This window comes from Eutrigla gurnardus (assembly GCF_963514095.1).
Source record: "Eutrigla gurnardus genome assembly, chromosome: 21".
Lineage (NCBI taxonomy): Eukaryota > Metazoa > Chordata > Actinopteri > Perciformes > Triglidae > Eutrigla > Eutrigla gurnardus.
Genome location: NC_139932.1, coordinates 15,092,202 through 15,117,607, shown reverse-complemented (window position 1 = coordinate 15,117,607; position 25,406 = coordinate 15,092,202). Strand labels below are relative to the sequence as shown.

Sequence of the window (25,406 nt, the reverse complement as noted above, 5' to 3'; positions counted from 1 at the left end):
TATTTCTTTACCCTTTTTTTATGGTTTCTCTTCCCTCTTCCATTCTTTCCCCTCCTGCTCTGGCACTTGACAACCTGTCTCTAACGTCGCCCACCTTGTCGGGTGATTGAGATGCGACGGAGGGAATGGGGAAGGGTGGATGAATCGGGGACCAGGCGGAGAAACCTGCATCTCTTCGTCTTTCTTCTCCTCCAGGCACAGAAGGGTGTGGTGATGAGGCTGGCAGGGTCTAGAGGGAAGAACTGCTGAGGACTCACAAATCCTTGCACCTGCTTTTGCTCTTTTTAAGGCCCTCCGCCGTTAAATGCATGTAAATAGTGGTGTTTTGTAAGCAGTCCAGATGACAGGCGGCAGATGTTTACCCCGGGGCTCAGTAAATCACAGGTTAGTCACTCTGATTATAGACCCTCCTCTCTGCCCGAGAGGAATAACCCTGGCAGGCTTAAAGAAGAGTCGCAATGAAGCTAAAGGTATAAATGTGACGGAATAACTGATAGTTTTCCTTCCAACAAATGTCAACAACCCTGTCTGCTGTAAAATGAGTGTCATACAATTCACTTGTTTCAACAATAACTATGTTTTGGAGGAAACCTTTGTGCCGTCTTATTGGTTTTCTAATCCAGAAGAGAGGAGGTTGGAGTGGCCATAATTCGCTTAATAAATAGGATGTAAATGAAAAAGTCACAAACAAAGCCAAATATTTCCAAAAATAAACACAGACATAAAAACACACTTTGGTGAAAGGACATTTTCAAAAAACAAACGGATAAAATCACCAAATTTTTTATCTGCAATACAATTCTGATACTGTGAAAAGAAAGATTTCTTCCTATTTTAAGCATATTTGGAGTTATTATTTTCACACTTCGATTATATAGTTTGTTTGGACAAAAGTAATTAGATTATTTATTCTTGAAAGTATTTTTTTTTATATCTACTATTGAGCACTTTTAGGCCTCCGTAGTTGTGACATTGACCTAGTGAAATGTGTTTTTCCTGTCAGCATTTTCAGACATAGTGTGTGTCGCTGCACAATGTACAAGCTAATGCAGATTTGTTGTATATAAATCTCATTATTTGGAGTTTGTGTGTAAACAATTTTCTGTATTATACACTGTTTTGTGTTTGAGCCTCCTCCATAGAAGAGCTTTCCGCTCAATAGGTGGTAGCACACGAAGCCAACACAAACTGCCCATGTGTGTGCATATGCATCAATGTGTCCCTGTGTGTGTGTGTGTGTGTGTGTGTGTGTGTGTGTGTGTGTGTGTGTGTGTGTGTGTGTGTGTGTAGCAGCCAAGCAGGCGGGTCAGGCATCACGCTGCCACTGTATCAAACAACAGCAGTGGATGCCAGCCACACTTCCGCTCCTCGCATGAAAGGAGGCAGGGTGGAAAATGCTTGTGGTTCGGGGGAGAAAATTGGGGGAGGGAGGATGATGGGGGGGGGGGGAGCAAGGAGGGATGGCCGAGCGGCCCCCGAGAAGGTTGCCAGGCCCCCAACTTCCCTGCACAGATGGAGCCCAACACAACCCGGCTCCAGCCAAGTAGTCCACTGTGTGTGTGTGAAAGATTTGGGTTGTGAATTTAAGGTTAATGTGTGTTTATGAATATGTGAATATTGGATTTTTTTTTATAGCTCTGAGCACCTCACAGCGTTTCTGAGTGTGTGTGCAGGATTTACAGACGGGGGGGGGGGGGGGTATTTGAACAGTAGGGAGGGTGTTTGGAATGCAAATGCTGTTTCGAAAGACAAAACTCAGTCATCAGCACATTTTTAACGCTTGCTACGCTCAAATCAATCAATAAATAAAGCAAACGTAAGGTGGGGAGGGGGGGGGGGTGCACATTTATGGGCGGAAAATTGTCAATGGATGAATATGTAAATGTTTGGTACTGTGAAACATCGCCATTGCCCTCCGAGCATTCTGGGCCTACTTTAGATGCAAACACAAGCGATCGGAGTCAGAGCTTTGCTTGACGGCGCTCCTCCGGAGGAAGCTTGACATGAACTCTCTCTCTCTCTCTCTTCTTAATCAGCTTGCCCCTCTCACTTTCAATTAATCAACCTCTCTCTCTCTCTCAGTCATCTTCTCTCCATCAATCTGTTCCTCTCTACCTCTTTCATACATTTAATTAACAAACCGCTTTGTTTTTCCAGCCCGCGCCCTCGAGTTACACAAGCGCTACGTCGTCGCCATCACTTCTGCGGTTCATGTACGAAACGGCACCGATGGGAGGAGGGTGCATGTGTGTGTTTGGTGTGTATGTTTGGTGTGTGTGTACACCATATATCTTAAGAAACATTTGACTCCGTTTTCACTCCATCGTGGATCAGCCCCTGCGGTAAAAGCAAGACCAGGAATGTGTGCCCTTGGCGGCTACAAAGGGAGATCATTATCAGGGATTGAGGCGATGTGTGTGTGTGTGTGTGTGTGTGTGTGTGTGTGTGTGTGTGTGTGTGTGTGTGTGTGTGTGTGTGTGTGTGTGTGTGTGTGTGTGTGTGTGTGTGTGTGTGTGTATGTAGGAGAGATGTGATGATGAATATGTTAGAGGCTGCCTTTGACTCATGCAAGATGCAACCTTGTGTACCGCAGCGCCTGTACATCTGGGCGGAAGAACTGATCTATAAATTCTTGTGTGTGATAATTGTCTCCTTTTTTCCCCACCCTCACACTCTCTCCTTCATACTCACACACACACACACACACACACACACACACACACACACACACACACACACACACACATACACACACAGATATACAGGTTGCAGGGGGGAGGCAGGCCAGCAGGCAAACATGTGGCACTTGCCAACACCCCGCAAAACTAATCTCATATCTACTTTTTTCTGCCGGGAGATTGTTTGTGCGACGGCCCTAAGGAGAGCCGAGAAGGCAGGCAGGGGATAAAATCAAATCTAGCTTGTGTCACCGACTCAATTCTCTAAGTGATTGTGTGTGTGTTAAAGCCAAAAAAACAACAACATACATGTGTGTGCTCCCATTCCACACATAACTCCAGAGAAAATCAGATTCAAGGTTTTTCGTACGCCAAAGTTACGGAAGATCGGGAATGCGGCTGCCGCTGGAAAGGAGCGTCATCCATTCTCCACTCAAGCCTCATTCACCCTTCAACTAAAGAGCCTCTAGAGCCTATGAGGGTGAGACCCTTCGTTTTTTTTTGTTTTTGTTTGTTTGCTGGAGCTTGGATATATATATACAATACAGGTGGTGCCATACCCTCTGTGCAGTGGAATAAGAGATGGAGCGTTCGCATCTCTATAGCCGGAGATAATGGGATTCCAGGCCATACTTTCACGGTGTAAAGAGACAAAGCCTGGTTGGAATCAGGGCTGATCCCCCGTCTTTCTAGCGCCGTCAGAGGGAGTCTGAGCCCTCGAGAGGCCAGAGGATGATGCTCTATCTTTTACACTGTTTTTCCTCATTCTCATATTCCCTCACCCTCCTCTTCTCTCTCCTGTGTCTTTGCCCAGTGTCTTTATCCTTCCTCACATGGCTTTCTCTCCCATTGTCTGTCTTTCATCTTCTCGCTCAACGTATCCTCATACAATGAGAGTGGGTTTTTCCAGCGTTCTCCCTCGAATGTCCAGCAACACGAGCAAGAACCTGTATAGGTTGAGAAAAATATGAGTACGCGTTTTGTTTTCAGCTCATTTTTTCGGTTCCAGCAGAAGTGGGTAGCTGTTTTCAATGAAGGATGCTCTAAATAACCCATTGTACGCGACATGCAAAGCACCAAATGGAATATGGACAAAGCTGGTGAACAAAGTGGAGCCACTAAAGAGCCAGATATTACCCCTCTGGTGCTGGTGGAGACCAAAAACAGAGCTAAAAGCGGAGCTAATATTGCAGCTGCATTCCAACTCCAAACGAATATTATTATTGTACAGCAGCTATTGTATGTGTACATAAGCAACTGGTTGTTATATCAACTTTAAAAATGACTTTAAATGGAGTTTTAAGGGAAAATTACCTAACCTGATAAAAGTGCAGGAACTCTGCATTTACCTGTATTTCATTTCCATAATATGTTATATCATGTTATAGAAAGTTGCATTCAATATGATACATCTTCTTACGAAAGCAAGGGCGATTGTTTTGTTAGGCCGTCACCACTTCATCTCCTCTCGCCATTTAACACCGTGCTCACTATACGTGCCTTTTATCTCCGACCTAACCCTGACCGCTAAACCGAAGGCTGTGTCAACGGTGAAGAAGTGCAACAAAGCAACGAGCGGGTTTACATGGAGCCGCCAATGTGTGTCCATCAGTTGCCTGTGGTGACAGACAGACAGCGTTAGCACCTGTCTCCATCTCACCCTTCATGTTGCCCCATACGCTTTATTCCCTGTTGTCTTGACGCCCCAAAAGACAAAAAAATATAATTATTCTATGTCCGACTCCCTCTTCTCCCCCCTCCTCTATCCTTCGCTTGCTCCGTTTTGCCTCCCTGTTCTATTTCTCTCTTTCTCAACAGACCCTCATCTAATAATCACATTTCTTTTCAATTGCCTCTCTTTTTTTCTCTCTCCTAGATGACTACAGGCGTGTCAGGTTGACTCAAGGTTACAGCAATTGAGAGAGAGGAGGTTGCTCTTTTTTTTTTCTTCTCTTTCTTCTCTTTTTTACCTTGCCAGACAATACCGCTACCAAATATTATCATCATCTACTCTATTTTCCACAATTGGATTTTGTTTCGGCCAGAGACGCCACAGCCTCCCCTGCTCTTAAGCTATTGCTGCTTTTCAATTTCCGTTGTATTGCTTTTCATTCCGCAGCAGATACAATACAAAGAGCCCGCCGAGCATCATTTATTTAGAATGGCCTTAAAGCTGCAATGAAATATGTACAAAGTGTTTGGTAAATGACCCGCCAAGAATAAAAAATACAATACATATTTGACATACATTTGTAATGTTCATAATTGTAAAATAATGAGAAGCTTCCCACCCAGAAGCACCAAGTAGCAGGCATTGTGTTGGAAGACACAAAAACTAACTTTTATCAAGTTTGAGGTTACTTTTAACTGAATAAAGGATTTAGACGTATTATCCACTTTTGAACTGAATATGTTTGTGGATTGATCTCACCTTGTGATGTGCATTGTGATACAACAAAGACTGTATTTCTGATCTCTTGGGTGGAATTATGCCAAAATAGGAGATTTTAATATTTATGTTTCTTCTCCTACTAAGCTATAGGTCAACAAATTTGTAAATGTCATTGACGCTTTCAGTATTATAGAGTTTGTGTCCTACAGAAGAATAGGGGTAATCACTAGATCTTGTTCTTCACATTGAAATATATGCCTTTTTTTCCTGATCTCTATCATATCTCTAAACCATACGCCAGCTTATAGATGTCATATTTTAAACTCTTACACTTCCCCCTTGCTTTTTAAAAGAGGTTTGTGAGACTATCTCACCAAACGGCTGTGTCACTTCGGGTTTTGGCTTAGTAGTGCAACCTGGAATACCTCAGTCCTCTTGAATTTTAGATCGGTTTCTAAACTCCTCTGTCTTTCAAATGTTTTTGAGAAAGCCTTACTCACACAATTGTAATCTATTTTATATACACATGGCATTCTTGAGGTGTTCCAGTCTGGTTTTAAAGCTCTTCACAGCACTGAATCTGCACTTTTAAAAGTTTCCAACAATCTTTTATGAGCCACTGACTCTGGGGATTCGCCATTCTTATGCTTTTAGATCTCTCAGCTACATTCGACACAGTCAACTATAGTATCCTCGTCTGCCGTCTGGAGTACTGTGTTGGCATTAAAGGTACTGCTCCGGAGTGATTTAGATCATACTTTTCTGACAGAAATGTTTCTGTTAGCCTTCGTGACTGCATCCTCCTCAGCGTCTCTCTCCTGTGAAGTTCCTCATGGTTCTATTCTCGGGCCAATCCTCTTCTCCCTTTATGTGCTTCCCTTAGGGGTCCGCCTTCTGACATTATGGCATCTCATTACGCCGTTACGCAGACGATACACAATTTTACCTGCCTTTGAAATGGAGTGATGCAAACTCTGTAAAACCACCGATGGATTGTCTCAAAGACATCAAAGCTTGGATGGCATTACGTTTTCTTAACTTTAATGAGAGTAAAACTGAAGTCCTGGTATTTGAACTAAGTGCTCCCTTATTTGGACATGTATTCCCTGGAACCATATGCAAAATCTACAGTTAAAAATCTGATCATGGACAGTGATTTTAAATTGGAATAGCATACACATGGAGATATAAAATCCAGCTTTCTCTAGTTGGGGCTGTTAGCTACGGTCAGGTACATTTAAAAAACAAAATAATAATAATTTTGTGATTTTGAAGGGTTATACATTAATAGCTTGACTCCTGTAATGCTCTCTCTCTTACACTCACCGTAAGTCCAAAATGCTGTAACACACCTCTTTTGGGTTTTTTCCTTGTCGTTTTATGTATTTTGTTATAATTAGATTGTACCGCACTTTGATCGCTGTTATTTTTAAATGTGCTTTATAAATACATATGGATTTGGACTTCAATAAGCCTCAACACCACACCTTTTTACACAATCAATATGCAAACTGTGAGTCACACACACGAAGCTGTTACATATTGTCCCCAACAAAGTGACATTTTAATCAACACATCTATATGCAGGCGACGTCATGTGAGAATGCAAGATGCCTTTAGACGTCATGGATTGGCTATTTTACAAGAATTGCTTGACATTTTTGGGGAAATATGCTTAGAGAAATAATGCCAAGAGTAAGAAACTAGAGCCCCCTCTTCTGTCTGTACAATAAAAATGATGCTACAGGGAGCAGTTTTTATAGCTTAGCTTGGAACAAAGACTGAAAACGAGGGGAAACGGCTGCCTGCCTCTGTCTGAAAGTAACAATCTGCCTCTCAGCACCTCTAAAGCTCAAACTTTAACGTATTAACACACCGAGGGGACTCCAGGAAGTCACTTCACCCTGCAAAGATATACTTACTTTTCTTACGTTGTGTTCACCTGTTTGCACTCAGTGAATCTGTATTCTGACGGCTCATACAGAAGACCAAACATTTTCTTTGTTCCCGCCCTGTCGAGGCTCTGTTAGGCCCTCTGATTGGCTCCTACGTGCACCAGTAGAAGATGTTCCACATGTAGGAGATCGGTACAAAAAGTGACACGGGGGTCAATTAAAACTCTTTGTCGATTCAGAATAAAATAGAAACTGTGCTTCATTTAATGTTGATAGCATATTGATTTTTAATTACTTTTTAACAGATTGACTATGACATCCTCATTACAAACGTCGGTCGATATTTAAATGATGGAGTCAGCTTTCTCCCCGAATTGCCAGTATTGAACGTGAGTTGAAGCCAGCAGAGAGATGTTGACAGTGATGTGAGGTGCTTTTGTGGGCTCTATGAATAAGTTGATTTATTAGTGATGGCATTTTTTTTTTACCATAGGTTAGAAAATATGAGGTTCAAGGTCTGTATATGAATACATTGAGGGTACCTGAAACTTATAGATATTACAACCAGTTTGGCTTTAATGTATTAAATGGATTAATGAAGAGCACTGATTAATAAATTTGTATTTCAATCTCGTGGACAATTTTATTTCCCATATTGCAAAAGTAAGCAAAGACTAGACATAATAGCCTCGGTTGGTTAAGTTCACACTTTTTGTTTATTTTTTTGGTCGTGTGTCATTGAGAATACATCTTATTTTTTATTTCTAGTTGTTTTAGCACATTTCAACAGACACTTTGTCCTCTGGGTGCCATTACCCACACCCCTCCTGGGAAACGGAAACAGTAGACACACTTGTGTTTGATGTTCCTGAGACTTTCCTAAATATTTAATTGCCAATGCCGTTGCTTTTATTTGTCTTCTGTCCACCGAGATGGCGGGTAAACAGGCGTCAGGAGAGTGCTGCACAGCCAGAGATGATTTGTTTATTAGTCATCCATTTGGGGCCTTATTTTATCTGTTAAGGCATTTTATTGTTATCTGTACACCATTTGCTTCGTTGCAAATCAGTAAAAAAAAATGTAGCACATTCTCTAAAGACACTCACTGAAATGAAAGATCTGAGAGGAGAAAACATTTCAAGGCAACAATGTTAAATAGCATTTTTGCGTTAAGGAGTTTGACTTGACTATTTAAGTGTTGCATTTGAACTTGTCCTTAGAATTTTCAGTTTACCTTAAGATGGGGTACTTATATTTATTTTCTGTTTATATTCTCTCAGTTTAAAATGCTCTATTTGTACATTAAACCCACTTGGAAGTTCCTGTTATGCTAATCTCTGAGTATTTTAATTAAAGGTGTCCGAACCAAAGAACATATCAGAAATATGTTTCGCCCTCATAATGTAATTTAATATAATGACAACATGCAATGAGCCTAAATAAATAACAAACCCTTTGCAAACTTTCTTTTGTAAAATTACATAACAAGCGTCACAGTATTACAGTGAAGGATGTTTTTTTTTGGTTTCACACGGGATGCAAAAACAAAAAACAAAACAAAAAACTTGTTCTCCTCCTGGGTGAAAGTCCTGTGTTTGTCTAACCGATACACGACCCTTCTCACTCACTCTTTCTCAAGCTTAATTCTCATTAAGGCCGCTACATATACTACATCACTTGCTCTGCCTTGTATGCATTAAAATGCCCACATTCAAAAAAATAATTCATTTTAAAATACAGAAACACTCTTGCCTGTGAATCTGTGATTTTAAGGCTTCTTCAGTATCAAATCAATGCAGTGATGCAGAAAATGCTAATACCGGTAGCTAATTCTGCAGACTTTTAAAAGGGGGGAATCTGCATGTCAACAAATATAAGCTAAAACATGCTAAATGAAATGAATGCTGTCCAAATGCTACTTTGTTTCTGGGTTGCCAGCACAGCTACAACTTCAACTAAGAGCATTTATTATCTGCATCACTTTTACTCACACTGATGTCATGGGTTCGTATTGTTGAAAAAGCAGTTGCTTCCTCCCCGTTATGTAATCCTTGGCAGGTGAAGACCGATGAAAAGGAAATGAATCATTAATACCACAAGTAAACTTAATACAGCCTATAATGCCAACCTATTCTCGGCGGTGCTGTGGCTCTTAATTGGTAAGTAATGGAATCAGGCCAGGTGAGTCTTCAATTCAGGGGGATGATGGATGAATGAAGATCAGGCAAATGGAGACTAAACGGAGGGGAAGCTCCTGGGTGGGTGCATGCGGGTGCTTTTTGTTTTCTCTCCGACAACGGGAAATTGTAAGGAGCTTAGCGAGAGACTCGAGAGGATGAGTCTATCTGGTGTTTGTCAGCTCATATATTGCATTTCCTATAATAAGACCTAATTAAATGTGCGCTGTGTGTGAGAGCAGCTAATAATGAATAGTATAATGACGTTGTTTAAGTCCGTGTGAGTGAGTGACACCTCTTGCAATGAAAGACAGCAGGGTAATTAAGATGTTAAGATGTAAATGTATGACTTTATCATCTCCTGTGTTAAATTTTCTGAAATCTCATTCCCCTTATGGCCAGAAAAAATGATGTATAGATTCTGAACATTGACACATTTTGTACCTGAGACCTTTTTGGATTCGGTACAATACATGTTCCCCAAGAATTGAATAGAATTAAGGTTAATATAAGTAATTTATCTTTCTTTAAGGATAATAATACACCCTTCAAGCGCCATAAATGACACGCTTATGTTCTTTATCGCTCATACAATTCTATTTTTAGATTTCTGCTCGTTGCTTTGCATTGTATAATGTCTGGAATTAGACATATTCACTGATGTCCGATATTCCCTCGATACAATCACCAAAAGTCTCAGTCCCGACACCTCAGATATTGTGTTCAAAAGAAATTATCGTACTTTGCGTAGCAGCTTTGGCTTGATGTTTCTATCATGAAAAAACGTGACAATGCTTTAAGCTTCTCTAATCAATATTTTTTCATCATAACAGTAGATCAAACGGCTTAAGTGTTATGGGAAACGGATGGCTTGTAGTGATGAACCCGCGGAGAATTATTGTCTGACTCAGCAGTTTCCCCTCAGAGTGTTGCAGCGTCTTTGATTTTTCCGGCTTAATGTTGTGGTTCACTCTCACAGCTCTCGTGGCGTCTTCACCAGCAGCTTCCAGTGAGTAATCTCCATACCTGCCGAGCACCCAACGGCAGCCAAATTTAGCAACTTTAGCTAATTTCTGCCTGTGTATCTGCTGGATGTGTAAATAAGCAACTTTGTTTGTAAAGTTAGCAAGTTTACCGCATCAACTTTAATCATGGATTATAGCTTGTTTCTTCTGCCCTGGTTTATTATTTTTGTTTCACCCTACTTCATATGCAATGTGCATATTTATATTGTATCATTAGTTTAGTTGCACAATAATAAGACCGCATCAAGGATTTTATTGAACCTCATAAGACATTTGAGCGTTTTATTGTGAAGAAAATGTAGTTTGATTACAAAAAAAACCCCTTTCAGGCCCTTTAATAGAGTTAAAGAAGTGCATGTGAAAAGTGTGTACAGTGTAATATCCGTCTGCTAGACCCTGTCGGTTTGTTGCACGGCGGCTTCCCGCTCCTTCTTTGAAACGTTTCGAATGAAGGAGCGTTTATTAAGTTACCTGTCTATTGAGTTTTTTTAATGAAACTTTATGAGTCGACCTCATCTCGGAGGCAGCCGCTGTTTCGTGACAGACAAGCGCGAGTGTTACGTCTGCACAAACAATAATGGCTCCACCTGTCAGAAAGCAAAGTGGGTCACGAGGGAAGCCGAACCAATGGCTGCCGCCTCCCATTTTTTTTATTTTTTATCTCTGATTAAACTGTAAGAATCTGAGTGTTTGACACCCTGCTGGACATGAGCCGTATGTTCCGGCTTTTCCCTCTGATTAAGCCCTCCTTCAGATTTATTGACCATGGGAAATAATGGGAAACATAGCGAATGTAGAAGTTTTAGGCCATTACTCATGGCTTTTATTGGCACCGGGCTCTGTCTGGCACGCCGCCAGTGACCTGCACAGAGGACAAAGCAAGTAACGCCTCTCCTGGCTCCTGGCAAAGGAAAGCAGTGGTGAGGGGGCGGCGGCATAGAGGAAGGGAGAAAGTGAGAGAGAGAGAGGAGACGTGGCAGCACTGGAGGTGGGTGGTGTGAGGATAGAGATGGGGAAAGGAAACGGTTTAATAATTTACGGAAAAATAAATAAAAAAGAATTCTACAGCACGTCTCCAAAACATTTTTGCTCACTCCTTGTAGTATAAACAGAGGATAGTAAGCAAACATCTAACGGGGAATTATAACGGTGTCTAGACAGAATAGTGCGCAGCGCAGCAGTACCAGAAATAGCCCCAGTGTGATTTTAAAAACTTAATTTCAGGATTGAACGTGGGACATTAAACACAAGCATACAAATATTTGTAATTGTATTGTACTTTATTGTAGCGGGAGCATAAAGGGATACGTGGGCTTTCTTTAACAGCTCAAAAAAATACATCATATTGTTTTATCAGCTTGATATCTCATGACGTTTCCTAATTTTAGGATTATTGCTTAAAATATGATGTTGAATTGATGGCATATTGCAGACAGCAGAGGTCCAGACCCCCTAAAGGGTCTAGAGTGACTGTGTAGGATAACATACTGCACATTTCTGGGCCTGGGAACGACTTTAATCACATATGTTCATGCAGAACATATAACAATAATGCATTATGCTAATGTACATGTCAGAAAGGAAAGGGAATATTTGAAGGAACACTTCAAGCATAAAGTTCCACTTACTCATCACGATATACATGAAAGCGCTGCACAGCTTTTATGATGTGTTCTGTGACTTTTCCCAACGTTGTCGATGATGTCATCAGGGTTAATAAATGATGCTTTTTACTGAGCTGGATTATGGGAAGTGTAGGATTCCATTTGTATATTTTATTTTATTTATATATGTCATGTTTTAATCATGTATTCTTGTTGTATCCATATAAAGTAAAACATTGGTTGATTTAGCAAATTCCTCCTCTTCTTATTTACACGGATAAACAATCAGGAAGTCAATGCAGTGTCAACAAACACAAGAGACATATCACGGAAACTAGAGTGCCGAATAAGAGCCGGAGGGTGAATACGTGTATTCAGACTTGTGTTTTTAAACATGAATGCATGCAAACATGTTATTGTAGAAACCCCGAATACACGTATGAGCCTAGAAATTATCATATGCCCCCTTTAAGGGCTTTCAGACTGCTTTAAGTAACTAAAGTAAATAGTTGCTTCGTTCTGCTTCGTGTACGACACACATGGAAGAATCCATTCTCGCCTTTTTTCGCTGCTTTATCTTGAAAATGCGTGGTGACACTTGACCTATAAGGGATGTAAAAAGAGCAGAATTACAGCCTCATTTGGCCTGTTTTCTCTCACACACGTTACAGTATGAACTGAGTCGCGTGTGGAGGTTGTTAACGTGCCGAGTGAACGTGAACATGAAGTGATTGTTGATCCACACATAAAATATATATAAATGAGCCTAACTCAACAGGAAAAAAGCCTAATTACTAGTAGATGTAGAAGCTGCATTCTATCCATGCTCTAAGTATTTCCACTCCGTTACAGCAAAATTGCTGTTGTCAACTTAACGTGTTTAAAAAAAGAAAGACATTTTCAAACGCTGTGCATATGGCGTGGGTCATTTGGGACTATTTTACATGTTCAAGTGCATCGGGCGAAATGTCAGAAGTGCATAAAGAGGGAAAACCATGTGAATCGATGTAATTGGTTCCGCCGGCACACCAAACTGTCTCGCTGTTTCCAACTGTTTCCTAATTAGGCTTTATGCACATGCAGTTATATTTAGTTGGCTCGTCCGACGACCGTCGAAGTCTACATGTAGGCTCGGCAGATGATGACGTTAGATGTACACACACACACACACATGCACAAGCGCACACGGTTTCCCCACCACCCAAATCCTCGTAGAGGTCAAGTCTCTGTTAATTGCTTTCCAGGCGGTGGATCACAACGTCAGAGAGAAGGCAGGCTAGAGGTGTCAGGGATTGGGGGGTGGGTCCTCACCATCACCATCATCATCATCACCATCACACACAATAAACACACATAGTGGCATGCAAACAAACACACACACATACACATGTCTGGCACGCCGGCGAGCAGAGACGGTTATCAGCTAATTAGCGCCCGTAGCTGCAGGAGCCAACCTTATTGACACGCCAATGACATTTTTTTTTCTGGTTGGAGCGGCATCATCAGTCGCCCGATCACGTCACTCGGATTCAATTCCGAGCACACAGACGAAACTCTAGAGCAGCACGAGGAGGAACCGCTGTTCAATCACTCGAGCCGCCATATGGGTTATTGTGTGCAAACTGACCCATCTCTTCCAAATGACTGACTGACTGGATGAATGAATATCCTGCATCATGCAAGGCTTACCATAAAACAGAAACAATGGCGCTCAGTAGGGGGGATTACACAAGCTATTGTTTTGATGCTCAATATTGGTTCTCCTCCAAAGCCATTGCTTTCACTTATCAAGACGTCCTTTTTTTTTCAAACTGAGCAGGGAGCAGGAGAAGCTTTTAAAGAATTTGCAACAACATCAATTCTTTATGTTTGTAATATGATGAAATTTTAGGCTACATGTGTAAGAGGTTTCAGGAGGTGTGTGAATATTCTTAGAGAATGAGCCTCCAGCTTGGCTACCCAAAGACTATTGCTTGTTCCAATAACCAGGAGGCACACTTTCCATTTTTACCCACCTAAATTTAAGGGATAATATGCATGAAATCCACCTTAAAATCAGACTTTTCTTCAAATTTCTTGGATGGAAGTTTAACCTTAATCCCCATCGAAGGTTACGAACACGAAACTCTTTCAAAGTTTGACTTGATGTTCACCTGCAGCCCACAGCTTGCTCGTTGTTATTTATCAGTGGAAACATCCTTTCCCCAGCAGCGCCATGGCGTGCCTTGTAGCTGGAGGAGATTATTTGGGGGAGTTGTGACGTAACCTGGAGCTAAGCAGAGACAAAAAAAAGGGGGGAAAAACAGCCGACGTCTGTATAAGGAACACACACAGGGATAGATGGAGGGAGAGAGAGATGCCTGCGACTGTTTTGATCTCCATAATCTGGTGGGAGAAGAAACTAGATGGAATGTGCAGCCAGATCTTTGCTTAGTTTGATTTTTATTTTGACAAAAGTCAAAGGGGCTCGAGGGGCTCGATCCGCACACAAGATAATGTTTTGAAGATGTATGACGCGCACATGAAGAAGAACAGGGATTGTGCAGGAGACGCATGAAACTGGCAGTTCTCGTGCGTAAAAGGCAAGAGTTGCATTGGACTGAATCTAAGAGGAAAGAGAGAGAGAGAGAGAGAGAGAGAGAGAGAGAGAGAGGAAGGGAGGGGGCGACAGAGGGAGAGGGAAAGTGACGGAACAACAGAGCAATATAGTCGAGAACCGGTAGAGAGAGAGAGAGCGCGCGACAGAGAGAGTGAGGGGGGAATGAGAGAGAGCTAGAGAGAGAGAGAGAGAGAGGCTGCAAGGAGACTTGGTTGGCAGTGTTTGCCTTCGCCTCCCCCCAGCAGTGGGAGAGATGTGCGTAACATGCAGCGGAGAGCGGTGATCATCATCTGCGCGCCGCAGCATCGCCGTGGACCGCCTCGCGCACTCGAAGACGGAGACGCACCGAGGGGCGCAGCCTCCTCCGCCGAACCCGTAGCGCGCGCGGCGCCACCGGAGCCGACGAGAGACTCTTGAAGCGACCGAAAAGAGGGGGAGAAGTGAGGGGGAGATGCCAGTCCTCCAGACCTCGATTGGGAGTTAATCGCCGCCGCCGTTTTGGAGCCACTCTGACGCACTAAATCGAGCGCGTCTTTTTTTTTTTTTTTTGTATGTTTGTTATACGGCAGCCCTATTTGGTCACATCTACATCGGGACTATCAAGTTGGGGGATTTCGCACGGGAGATTGCAGAATGCTGAATTCCGCTGCCGGTAGACTATGAGTCAGCGCGTGTCTGTGAGCTGAGGTGGAGTGCGTCTCTCCCGCTTGCACGGCTGTCTCGGTCCGCCACGAAACCCCTCCGCACACCGCCGGGATGCAGCTGCTCCGAGTTGCGTGGGCACTCGCCGGAGCGGCGATCTGCTGCTTCCTCCTGCTCCTCATCCACAACCGCCTGCTCAAAGAAGGTAATATCGTGTCGAACTCCAGCCGAAATGGCTCACTTTTACGCGGTCTCAACGCGCCGTCGCTTTCCCATGTAGTTCATATGAAGTTTTTCCGCAACAACAATTGCAGTGCGGAGTGTCTGGATGGCTTCGGCGCAATCGTGATCGAACATCTATGTGTTGCATTAGTCGATGTCAAATAAAAAAAAAAAAATCAAAGCGAATTTGCATGAGGCACGATTGTAATTTCCCTTATCAACAAGTCACTGACCGGAGGGTGATCGATTGATCAATTTGATCAATCGCAGAAATGAATGAAACTCTGCAGGGGAAGAAAAAAAAGAAGAAGTCTGTATTAAAAGCAGCAGTCCATTGCTTGTGTAGAATACTGATTTGTTGTAAACGTTTTCAATAGATGGCACTAGAGTCTAGCTTTAGGGTAACATTGAGGTCAAGCGGTTCTAACGTCGTTCCACTGCCTTCCACTGTGTTTTCTTTTTCCCCATTTATGTTCAAAAACCGGGGATGAATATCAATCCCGGTCGTCGTTCACCCACATCACATCACAGCTCGGTGCTTCAATGCACCATGTGTGTGTCGCATACAGTACCCATGCTGTATGGGGGAGACACAGCCTGCAGGACTGCATTGTGTGCGAGTGTGCTCAGGTGGTTTTAAAGGGTGATTAATTGAGTTGCATAATTAACTGACATTCAGCTGACTGAATGACGTGTGATTTAATGACCGGTGATCACCAGCAATCCAAATCCATCATGTCAAGTCATTAATTTAGCAAAAAAATAATAAACAAATACACATCGTCTCATGGGAGATATTCACACAGAAGTTGAGTGCACTTTTTGCTCACAACTCCTCATGGAAGTCAAATGGCGTAACCCGAGGAGTTGCTGTATGAACCTGGCATAAAAAAAAACAGCACTTAATATTCCCTTTGTACATGTTTACCCCTGGGCAAGCAGAGTGTGTTTGGCACTTAGGAACTGTCACAGGTTTTCCCCTTTTGTGCCGGTTTTGTGGAGAAGCCGGGGTTTGGAACGCCGACCCCTCCTCGCCTCCGGCCTGGGCAGATATTCAGGTCAAGCAGTGGCAAACACTCTCATCACCGTGGTGGAGTACTGCGGGATGGGAGAATGTCCAGCCATACTGAAGGGAGAGGGGGAGGGATGGAGGGGAGAAAAAAACTTGTCCGTCAGCCAAAATAGGAGACAAGAGGGGAGTTCAGGATTTTGTACTGGCACATGTCCCGAAGCCTTCCTTTGGAGTTTTAATTTACTCTGGCATGCTAGCCCTTTTTTTTTGCACAGAGGTCAAAAAGAGGATTGTGTGTGGCCACCTAACAAAATGGAGAGAGAGAGAGAGAGAAAAGTGCTGCTCGTGGCGGTGTTAATGCGAAGGACTCTCATTAGATTCAGGCCATCAGCAGTGTTGAGCTTGTTGACTGGCAAGGCAATATTTTTGACCTTCACCGCACAGTCGCTCATCTGTATCATGTTGTGCTTTTACGGCAAGGTGTTTTTTTTTTCCCCCTAAGCCTGCATTTTCTCCGCTTTCAAACTTGACACCGAATAGCTCTTTTTTCCCCCCCTCTATGGTGACGGTGGTGATGGTGGAGGGGGAGGGGGGGGGGGGGGGTCACTCGGTGGCGAGAAGATGCAATTAAAGCTCCTTCCTGAGGTCTCTTTTAAGAAGACAGAGAGCGAGGATGAGGAAGAGGAGCACACGAAGAATCATGCTGCACTTCAGGTCATGAGAATGGCCAAGGTCACAGCCAGCTGTGAGGGCCAATAACATTCAAAAGCCGCATTAGAGCGCAATCTTTCGGGGGGCAAGGATAATGAAAGGCGTGCACGGGGGGCTTTAAAAAAAAAAAAGGACAGAGCCCTTTTTAATCTTCCCTCACATATTCTTTCATAAGAACAACCCTAGCCTCCCCAATGGGAATCACACATAGAAAAGGGAGAGGAATGGTGTATTTTTAGTCTTTTTAGCCTTCTATCACAACATGGATTGATCGTCTGCATCGGTGTTTACATGTTGGTGGTTCAGGTGTGAATGCAGATGGTGTGATGCCTTTCAATAGCACACATTATTTTAAATATTGTATTAATTATCATACTGGTAAAGGCCTGTCAGATGCTAGAATGTTCCCACCAAACCGCTTCTTCCCTGCCTCAGATTGGCTATACTTTCGTATATATACTCGTACCATTCGTTGGGTACGTTAGCATCCGCCTGCTAATTAGCCGAACACGCCAGGGAGTCGTACACCTTGCTGTGTCAGCTCAATGTGATGTTGGACCTCGTGCGATCAGAAATTAGGCCGGATTGGAAGAAGTGTTGAATTATTAGGCAGAAGGGAGTGTGGATGGATTTTCTTGCGCCATGAATTTCTCACACTGTCCACTTCAATAATTCAGGCAATATGTGCAAATCTCATTTTGGTCTTCATTGGCCGAGATATTTGTCACATGGCAATAGAGAGTCTGACAGCTTCATTGAATCGTTTCTTAGGGGAAATCTGTTTTTTTTTTTTTAGCACAGGATGAGGTAGGGGAAAAAAATGGGATAACCATAAGTTACTCACTGTTAAAATTATGAAGAGCAGCTTCTTTAAAAAAAGATTTATTTTTAGATTGTCAACCTATTACAACATTAGCGTCTCAATGAAGGACATTACCTCCTTAAGTGCTATTAATCATGGGGAAGTTTTAGGGCCCTACAGCTATAGAGGAAATAAATGGAATCCTTTTGAATGAACGATCTGTATCTGCTGCTTGATGTATATGCCTCTGTGGTTGGAGTATTCAGGCTATTACCAATGGAAATGTCGCGTAACAAAATTAGCTTTAGTGCTTTTGTCTTCTGGAATAAACACATCAGTATCGGAGAAAACGGGGGCTCCAAATGACACATTAGATTTAAAATAAGCCAGCACTTTGGGATATGTGGCGTTATGAAGAGAATCCCTGGTAAATCCCTCTGCTAAACTCCCTTTTTTTTTTTAACTGTACCCAATTTGCGAGTAGACGCCATCGCTGTTTCACACTTCAAAGAGAGGCATATTGCCTTAAAAGTCTCTGTGGCAAGTTGAATTGGAGTACCGTCACATTTATTTCTTCTTTTTATCCATTCATGAATGAAGGCTTGTATCTGCACACCCCGGTGGCCTCGTAATGTCCTCTACCACCATGAGTCTGCCTGACAACCGCAGCGATTGATCCTTAGGTAAAAAAAACCCCCACAGGGCGAGCTGTAATGGACCAAAGCGACAGAGATATGTGTCTTCATACACTGACCAAAGTCCATTTCATCTACCAGAGACAGAAGGTCCAGGGCATCCTCTTTGGTAAAAAAAAAAAAAAAAATAGATTAGAATGGAGTTCTGTGGCGTGACAGCTCTGCTCCGGGCGGCCTCGGGCAGATTTGGGTCAAGCAGTGGCAAACGCTCGGTGTCGTGGAGGAAGGGAAGCCCTGTCACCTCTTTGGCTCTTGGAAAGTAAGGCAACCTTGTGTCTGCAGTCCCAAGCAGCTTCTTCCTGTCACTGTCTTTCTGTTGGTGGGTTTTCCCTAAAAAAACCTTGATAGCAAAATAACGCTATAGTCTTTATGTTGTGTAACTTCAGAGAATGTTGTCAGGTTGTTTACACCCTATGTCAGGTGCAGGCCCTCGAGATGTGACCCCCATTACCCGCCAGTGACCACTTGATTGTCGCAGCCTTTCTGCAGGAGTGGGACTGCATAGCATGGTTGGCTTTCTGCACCAAACAGTGACAGTTGTTATTGTTTTTCCTTTATGCCACACTATATTATCTTTCTTTTAATTTATTGCAGAGATTTTTCCGTCCAACCATTCAATATCTTCGTGCCATCTGTGACCGTTTTCATTTTTTTTCTGGCAGAACATTAATTGTGCTAAAAGAAGCAGAAATGCTGAGTTACACTTTGGGGGCCGCAGATGTTAAAAAGGCGGCGTTGTTCGCCAGGCATCACCTGCATCTAACAGATTGTTTAATTACAACGAGGCCGGAGTGAGCTGCAGTGTGAGCTCTGATTTGAATATGACTATGGAGCGTCGACTCATTAACTATTTCTTCTTTTCAAGCATCTATTATTAATCTGCAGAATGGAGGGGAGTTTTAGGGAATTTAGCCCTGAAGCACAGCTTGAGGCTCAAATGACAGATAAAGATCATATGCATTCATTCAATGCTGCAGTAATAAATGAATGCATATGACAGATAAAGATCATATGCATTCATTCAATGCTGCAGTAATACACCTTTAGCATACAGAAGCAACGCCACAATCACCGCGTTTTACTTGGCGAATCCCCTCGCAGCATCGGGCTTCATTGGGCCGCATGTAATCTGCTGTAAACTGATTCAAACCGAGCACAATCTATCTTTAATGGTCGGTATCAGCATTAATCCATAAGGGTAATGCCCATTAGGATAATGTCCAGTAATCAATCGCTTAATTGATTCATTACTTAAAGGGTTTGTTAATTCATTCACTTCAATGAATCAATCCCAGTTGCAAGTAGGGACCTGTGGTTGTTTTTCAAGGTAATCTAAGCCCAACTCCAAACGACCCCCTCGGGGCCGGCGTCCAGGGGCACATTTCATCTGTGCATGGGTTAAATCTCCCGATATTTACTCATTGCACTGTTTTCCTATTGATTGTGGGGCAGTAAAAGTGTGCACTATTGCACCCAGTTTTCCTAAAGTCCTATCGATTGCATTTTGGCAGTGCTGGGGGACAATAAAAAAAAGGTAGTGGCTGGAGTTGGACTCTAATGAAAAGCTGGCTGTGAGGATCCTCTCTCTGGGTTTTCAGTTTTTTACTGGAGAGACTCATTGGCCTTTGGAAATAGTGATGTCAGAAAGGCATCGACCTAACATACTTCATTCCTGGCCTTCCACCCGTGAAGTGCCGTCTGAAAGTCTCCCGAGGCCCCCGCCGAGCCGAGCACCAAGACGCAGGATTGAGCTACTCTGTAAAACCTTGGATCAGCAAGGGCACGCCACGCTACACCTCCCATCCTCGGGGCGCATTAGCGTAATACAGATGCTGCTGATAAAATGTGTAACGCGTGCAGTAAATCGTGGCACAGATCAGCGAGCCGAGCGCCAAATGCTTGGTTTCTGTGGGGGGGGAGAGGATGCATTAAGGAAGGAGCGATTTTAATAACCGCAGCTGTATCATTAATTAAAAGCTTTGAAGCTGGAGAATGTTTTTCTGGTCACCGCGATAGAGCCGAGGCTCTATCAATTAGTCATGTAAACACACATATACGAGATTGGATGGAGGAGGAGGAGTGTTTTTCAGATGAGGACAATAAGGAGGGGACGGTAGTTTGAGAGGTTCAAGACAAGAAACCATTTGTCTATCGGCTTGTCAGCTGGCCGGAGAAAGATCTCTCTCAGATCAGCGTTTCCTCCTGGTGGGCGGATTCCTCTGGGCTTATTCTTGCAACAGCGGCAACACGTCCATCATGACCATCTCTCAAAGAGATTGTTCCTCCCCTTCGGACCATCTAACCCAAGCTTACAGCGTATTCATCAAGATATACAATCTCAGAGAGTGCTGATTTAAGGGTTCTGTACCTCCGTCCGCTCCGTTCATAAACTAACTCCCTAGATTATTGATTACGTGACCCATCAGGGCGTTTGGGTGTGATGCATCCACACTTTCCCCAGGAAATGGCGGGTAAGAAGTGTGCTTACCCTTCTCGCGGTTTCAATTTGTGGTTTCCCGCCGTGTCAAAGGTATAAATGAGGTCATCCCCGCCGCTCGATCAATCGCTGTCTCTGCTCATCTCGGCTGATCAATACCTACTTAAGAAGTTTGATCTTCTTTGTGCATGAGATCAAAGTGTTTTGACGGGTTTTTAAGAAACAAGGTTTTTTTCCCCCCGTCTTCACAAAAGGCCCGGCGCGACACAAATGTGGTCGCTGCGATAACAGGCTCGGTCACGCTCTATGGATCCGTGTTGCGTCCAGAGCGTTTTTTTTCCCCCATTTCCATCTGACAAAAAAATGTAGGTTTAATCTTACATCAGGTTGGCTATAGTGCATTAGCTCCTTCGTGTCAGAGGGGCAGAATATTACCGATGCCACGCCGCTCCGCCGAAACAAATTGCATGTTACTCTTTAGGAAAACTAATGGAGGCTTTATCGATTCCAACAGGGCCAGCCACTTGCTTTGTCTCGGCTGTCAGATTGTGTCTAAAGCAATTTCATAAAGATCATTATTTTCTTTCTCGGTGGATGTCTCGCAGCTAAACAAGATCCTCCTTTCCTCCGTCCCTGCCTTTTTTTTTTTTTTTGAATTGCTTACAGCGGCAGCTCTTATGGCCCAATTGAAAATGAATTAGTATAGAATGACACATAATGAAAATCGCTAAAAAAAAAAAAAAGAAATTGGCACGTCACATCCCCTTAGCTCGTCGCACCCTTGAATAGATTGCTTGCGGGGTTTGGCGCTCCCGTTGTCGACCCGACGGCGTGAGAGAAAATGGGTTTAGCTGACTGTAAAAGGACGGGCCGTAACATCGCGGGTCGTAACGAGTGGCGCCGCTCATTTATCTCCTAATGCCATTATGGCGTGCGGAGGTGGAGAGGTGCTGATGTGGATGTTAGTCACGCAACAAAGCGAGATAACTCGACGCGTTCGCGGTGATCATCGCCGGCATAATCGAGGCGGCTGGCGAGCGTTGCACGGGTGTCAGATTGTAATCCAACAGGTTCGCCGGAATAACATTATTCAAATTATGGCATGTTTTTTACGTATTGGAACACTCCCCCCCTCCCTCCTTTTGTCTTATGAAGTTGCGAGGTCGTTTGAACGCAGAGTCGGTGGCGCGTGAAATTCAAAACACAGAACCGGAACATGCTATCGCACGGAAATTGATTTATGGGTCTTCTAGTTCACGGACCGAGACAAAGTCAATGTGAATTATTAAAGTTTTAAGAGAGACACACACTTTTGAGTTCCGCTCTGTTGCCTCTTCCGGTGATTATACCTCAGAATGCCATGTTTGTCTCTCTCTGCATCTGTTAATAGACACTTTTCTTTCAGTCACACCATTGCTACACATAGCTTTATGCTCATGTTTACAGCTCTGTCGATACAACAGCAGAGGGGGGCGGCGAGGGGGGGAACAGCCGGCGATTCTGCTTCATCATAATCATTACGGTCCATTCCACATGGGGGGGAGGAACTTCATTATTGTACCTGCAGGGACTGTTAAAGCCGAACTCATGAATACAGAAAGCTTTCTTCCTTTTACAGTGCTGCCGCTAGGGAATTTTTAAATCCGCATTATTCACTTAAAAAGTAATACGTATCGCAGACAAACTTTGAACGTGGAAGATTCGCTCAAATAGAAAGTGCGTATAAGGTACCAGGTGGAACACCCGGTTTTTTAATCATCTGAGAAGCAGGAAAAGTCTATTTTCTTTCTGTTTGGTATGCCTTGATGTGCATTGATGTGACACCGCCATACATTGTTTCCCTTTCATAACGTTCCCTAGCCTTCCCCTGCTCTCACAGTGTATTTCATATTTCAGAGGTTATTATCACCAAGAAATTCACAGTAAGGGCATGAATCAGATAGCATTTCACCACACAGTGTGAAACACACACAAAAAAAAGGTGGATGGGAGTGGTGGTGGGGGGGAAATCACATTTTAATAATGATATGTATTCAGCAAATGAAATATGCCAGGCTTGCACATTTGCCTTGCTGAACAGACAATAAATTATACCTTGTGCACCGCCACATAAGCCCAAGGATAATACCACAATCCAATGAGTTGAAAGGAAATGGGGCTTGTGGGATGCAGGAAACAGAATGCCCTTGCTTAAATCAAACAGCAGAAAGGAGGAAACATCGACGCTGGGTCCTGTTGGTGCGATTTACCTCGTGCACGCGCCTCCGAGGCGCGAGGTCAGCGTGGAAACACACAACCCGACTCTTTGTGCAGATAAACATCGTGGACGAAGAAGTTGACACGCAGAGGAGTCGCAACAAATACGTATACGGACGTGTGAGTAGACACACAGACAGTATGCTGGTGTTTGCTTTAGTACATTGCAACGCAAATTCCTGTAGTCTAATTCATCAAACAGAGTGTGTGTGTGTCATCATACGTTCCTAACACACACTCTTCTTCAAGATAGTGAGTAAATGTCTGTGAGCGAGGGTGGATGTGCACACACAGGTGCGGAGGCAGCCGTCTATACATATGCATACGCGGCCACAAAGGGTCACTCGAACACACGCGGAGGGCTGTAGGTTCTTATGGGACGCTGGTGGAGATGAAATATTGCTGCAGAGGCCACACACACACACACACACACACACACACACACACACACACACACACACACACACACACACACACACACACACACACACAGACACACACACAGACAGACATCGAGGGCTCGCCGAAGCAATCTTGTCAAAGATGGAGATGTGTGTGTGTGTGTGTGTGTGTGGACAGAAAAAAGCATCTGCTGCTTCTACATGTCAGCGACTTAATAACCTGACACACAACATGCTTACACACAAGGAATGTTTTCCAACGTCTGTCATTCAGTTTCCACACATTGACAGCAAAACACACACGTTATCATCCCGCGATGACGTAATCGCCCACACACACACACACACACACACACACACACGCACACAACCACACGAACAATACATGGAGCCGTTTCACTTGAGGGCAGACAGGAAAAAAGAAGGAAAAAAAGAGGCAGAAGTGACATCATAGAGGCAGGGCAGAAGTAAAACCAGTGACATCTCGCCCTTAATTGTGTCTGATAGGTAAACAGAGCATAGCCACCCACCTGTCTTTTGGCCCAGGTGGAACCACTTGAGCAAATTGCCTCCTTAATTGATGGACTTGAACTGCTTGCCGCGTGCTAGCGTGTGTGTGTGTGTGTGTGTGTGCGTGTGTGTGTGTGTGTGTGTATGTGCGTGTACGTTGAGTTTTCTGCTGGTGCCTGTGGCTAGGGGAGCAGTAATAGTGGAAAGAGAAATCTGTCAGCTGGTAATGAAATAATTGGCACAAACGGTTACACATACGGGCACACACACACACACACACACACACGCATGCATGCACGTTCTAATGCACACAAATACACACACGTGCATGGACACAGGCTTCTCTGTGTCTCCCCTCTGTTTGCACTCTTCTGTGCACACTCATCCACAAACACACACACACACACACACACACACACACACACACACACACACACACACACACACACACAGCTCCATCCACGAGTGCAGATGCACCATTTCCTCCAGTCGGAGCCTTTAGCCAGACTGAAAGGTGGACGAGGAGAGTATATATATATACATATATATACACACACACACGCACATATACACACTGATACATATGAGTGAGAGAGTCATAGGTTGCAGCCAATGGGCTGCTTCCTGAAATAAATTATTTTGGGGGGAGGGTTACCATGGCAACTCAGGTAACGTCAGACAGGCACTGGCTGTGCTAGTAACCTGCACCAGCAGTGAGTGAGAGAGAGAGAGGATACCATGTAAGATTTGATTCAACGACACTGTTTGGGATTATCCGGGTCTGTTCTACATGAGAGGAATGAGAAATGAGATTATTAGTCAAATTTCTTGCAAAAAGTTACTTGAGATGCTTATCGGTGCCATTCATTTGAGGATGGATGGCAGAGGTCATTGGTTTTCTCTATTTGTGATGATCATTATGCTGCAAACGAAGAGTGAAATTCTGACTTTTGTTCTACGCTACTATTATGTTCCATAAAGAAATCACATTTTGAATTGAGTGAAATGTTTTTATATGCAATCAGAGTGTTGAAGATCACATTGGCGTTGAAGGCGATGCCTCAACATTTGCTGTGTCATGGTTTCAGAATGAGTTGAACACTTTCTTGTCTTCTAGAAAGCTGAAAGCTTGCTTGCTTTGTGAGAAGGATTTTTGCACAGATTTGAGTTTGCAGATACTTTTTTGTTGTTGTTGTTGTTGTTGTTGTTTCTGGTTTGCTACACATTCTATTATAACATGGCTTGTAAGTATAGCTGCCATAAATGAGAAAAATAATCTCTGGGGACGATGCTTGTAACCAGTCCATCACTACTAGCCCTTACACAATATTATACCTTATTATAAAAT

The 25,406-nt window shown here is 43.4% G+C and overlaps 1 protein-coding gene across 2 annotated transcripts in view; it reads left to right on the top strand.

Annotated features, from left to right (window-relative positions):
* The window catches only part of LOC311032100 (chemokine-like protein TAFA-5), a 116,167-nt gene that overhangs the window by 24,468 nt on the left and 66,293 nt on the right, over positions 1-25,406 (top strand). The window contains exon 1 of one of the 2 annotated variants that reach the window (XM_084038734.1): positions 14,562-15,217. The exons of the other annotated variant lie outside the window; for it this stretch is intronic. Coding sequence (XP_083894860.1) covers positions 15,127-15,217 — 91 coding nt within the window. The 5' untranslated portion in view covers positions 14,562-15,126. Of the gene's footprint in view, positions 1-14,561; positions 15,218-25,406 lie in introns of those variants that run through there. 2 annotated transcript variants of the gene reach the window in all.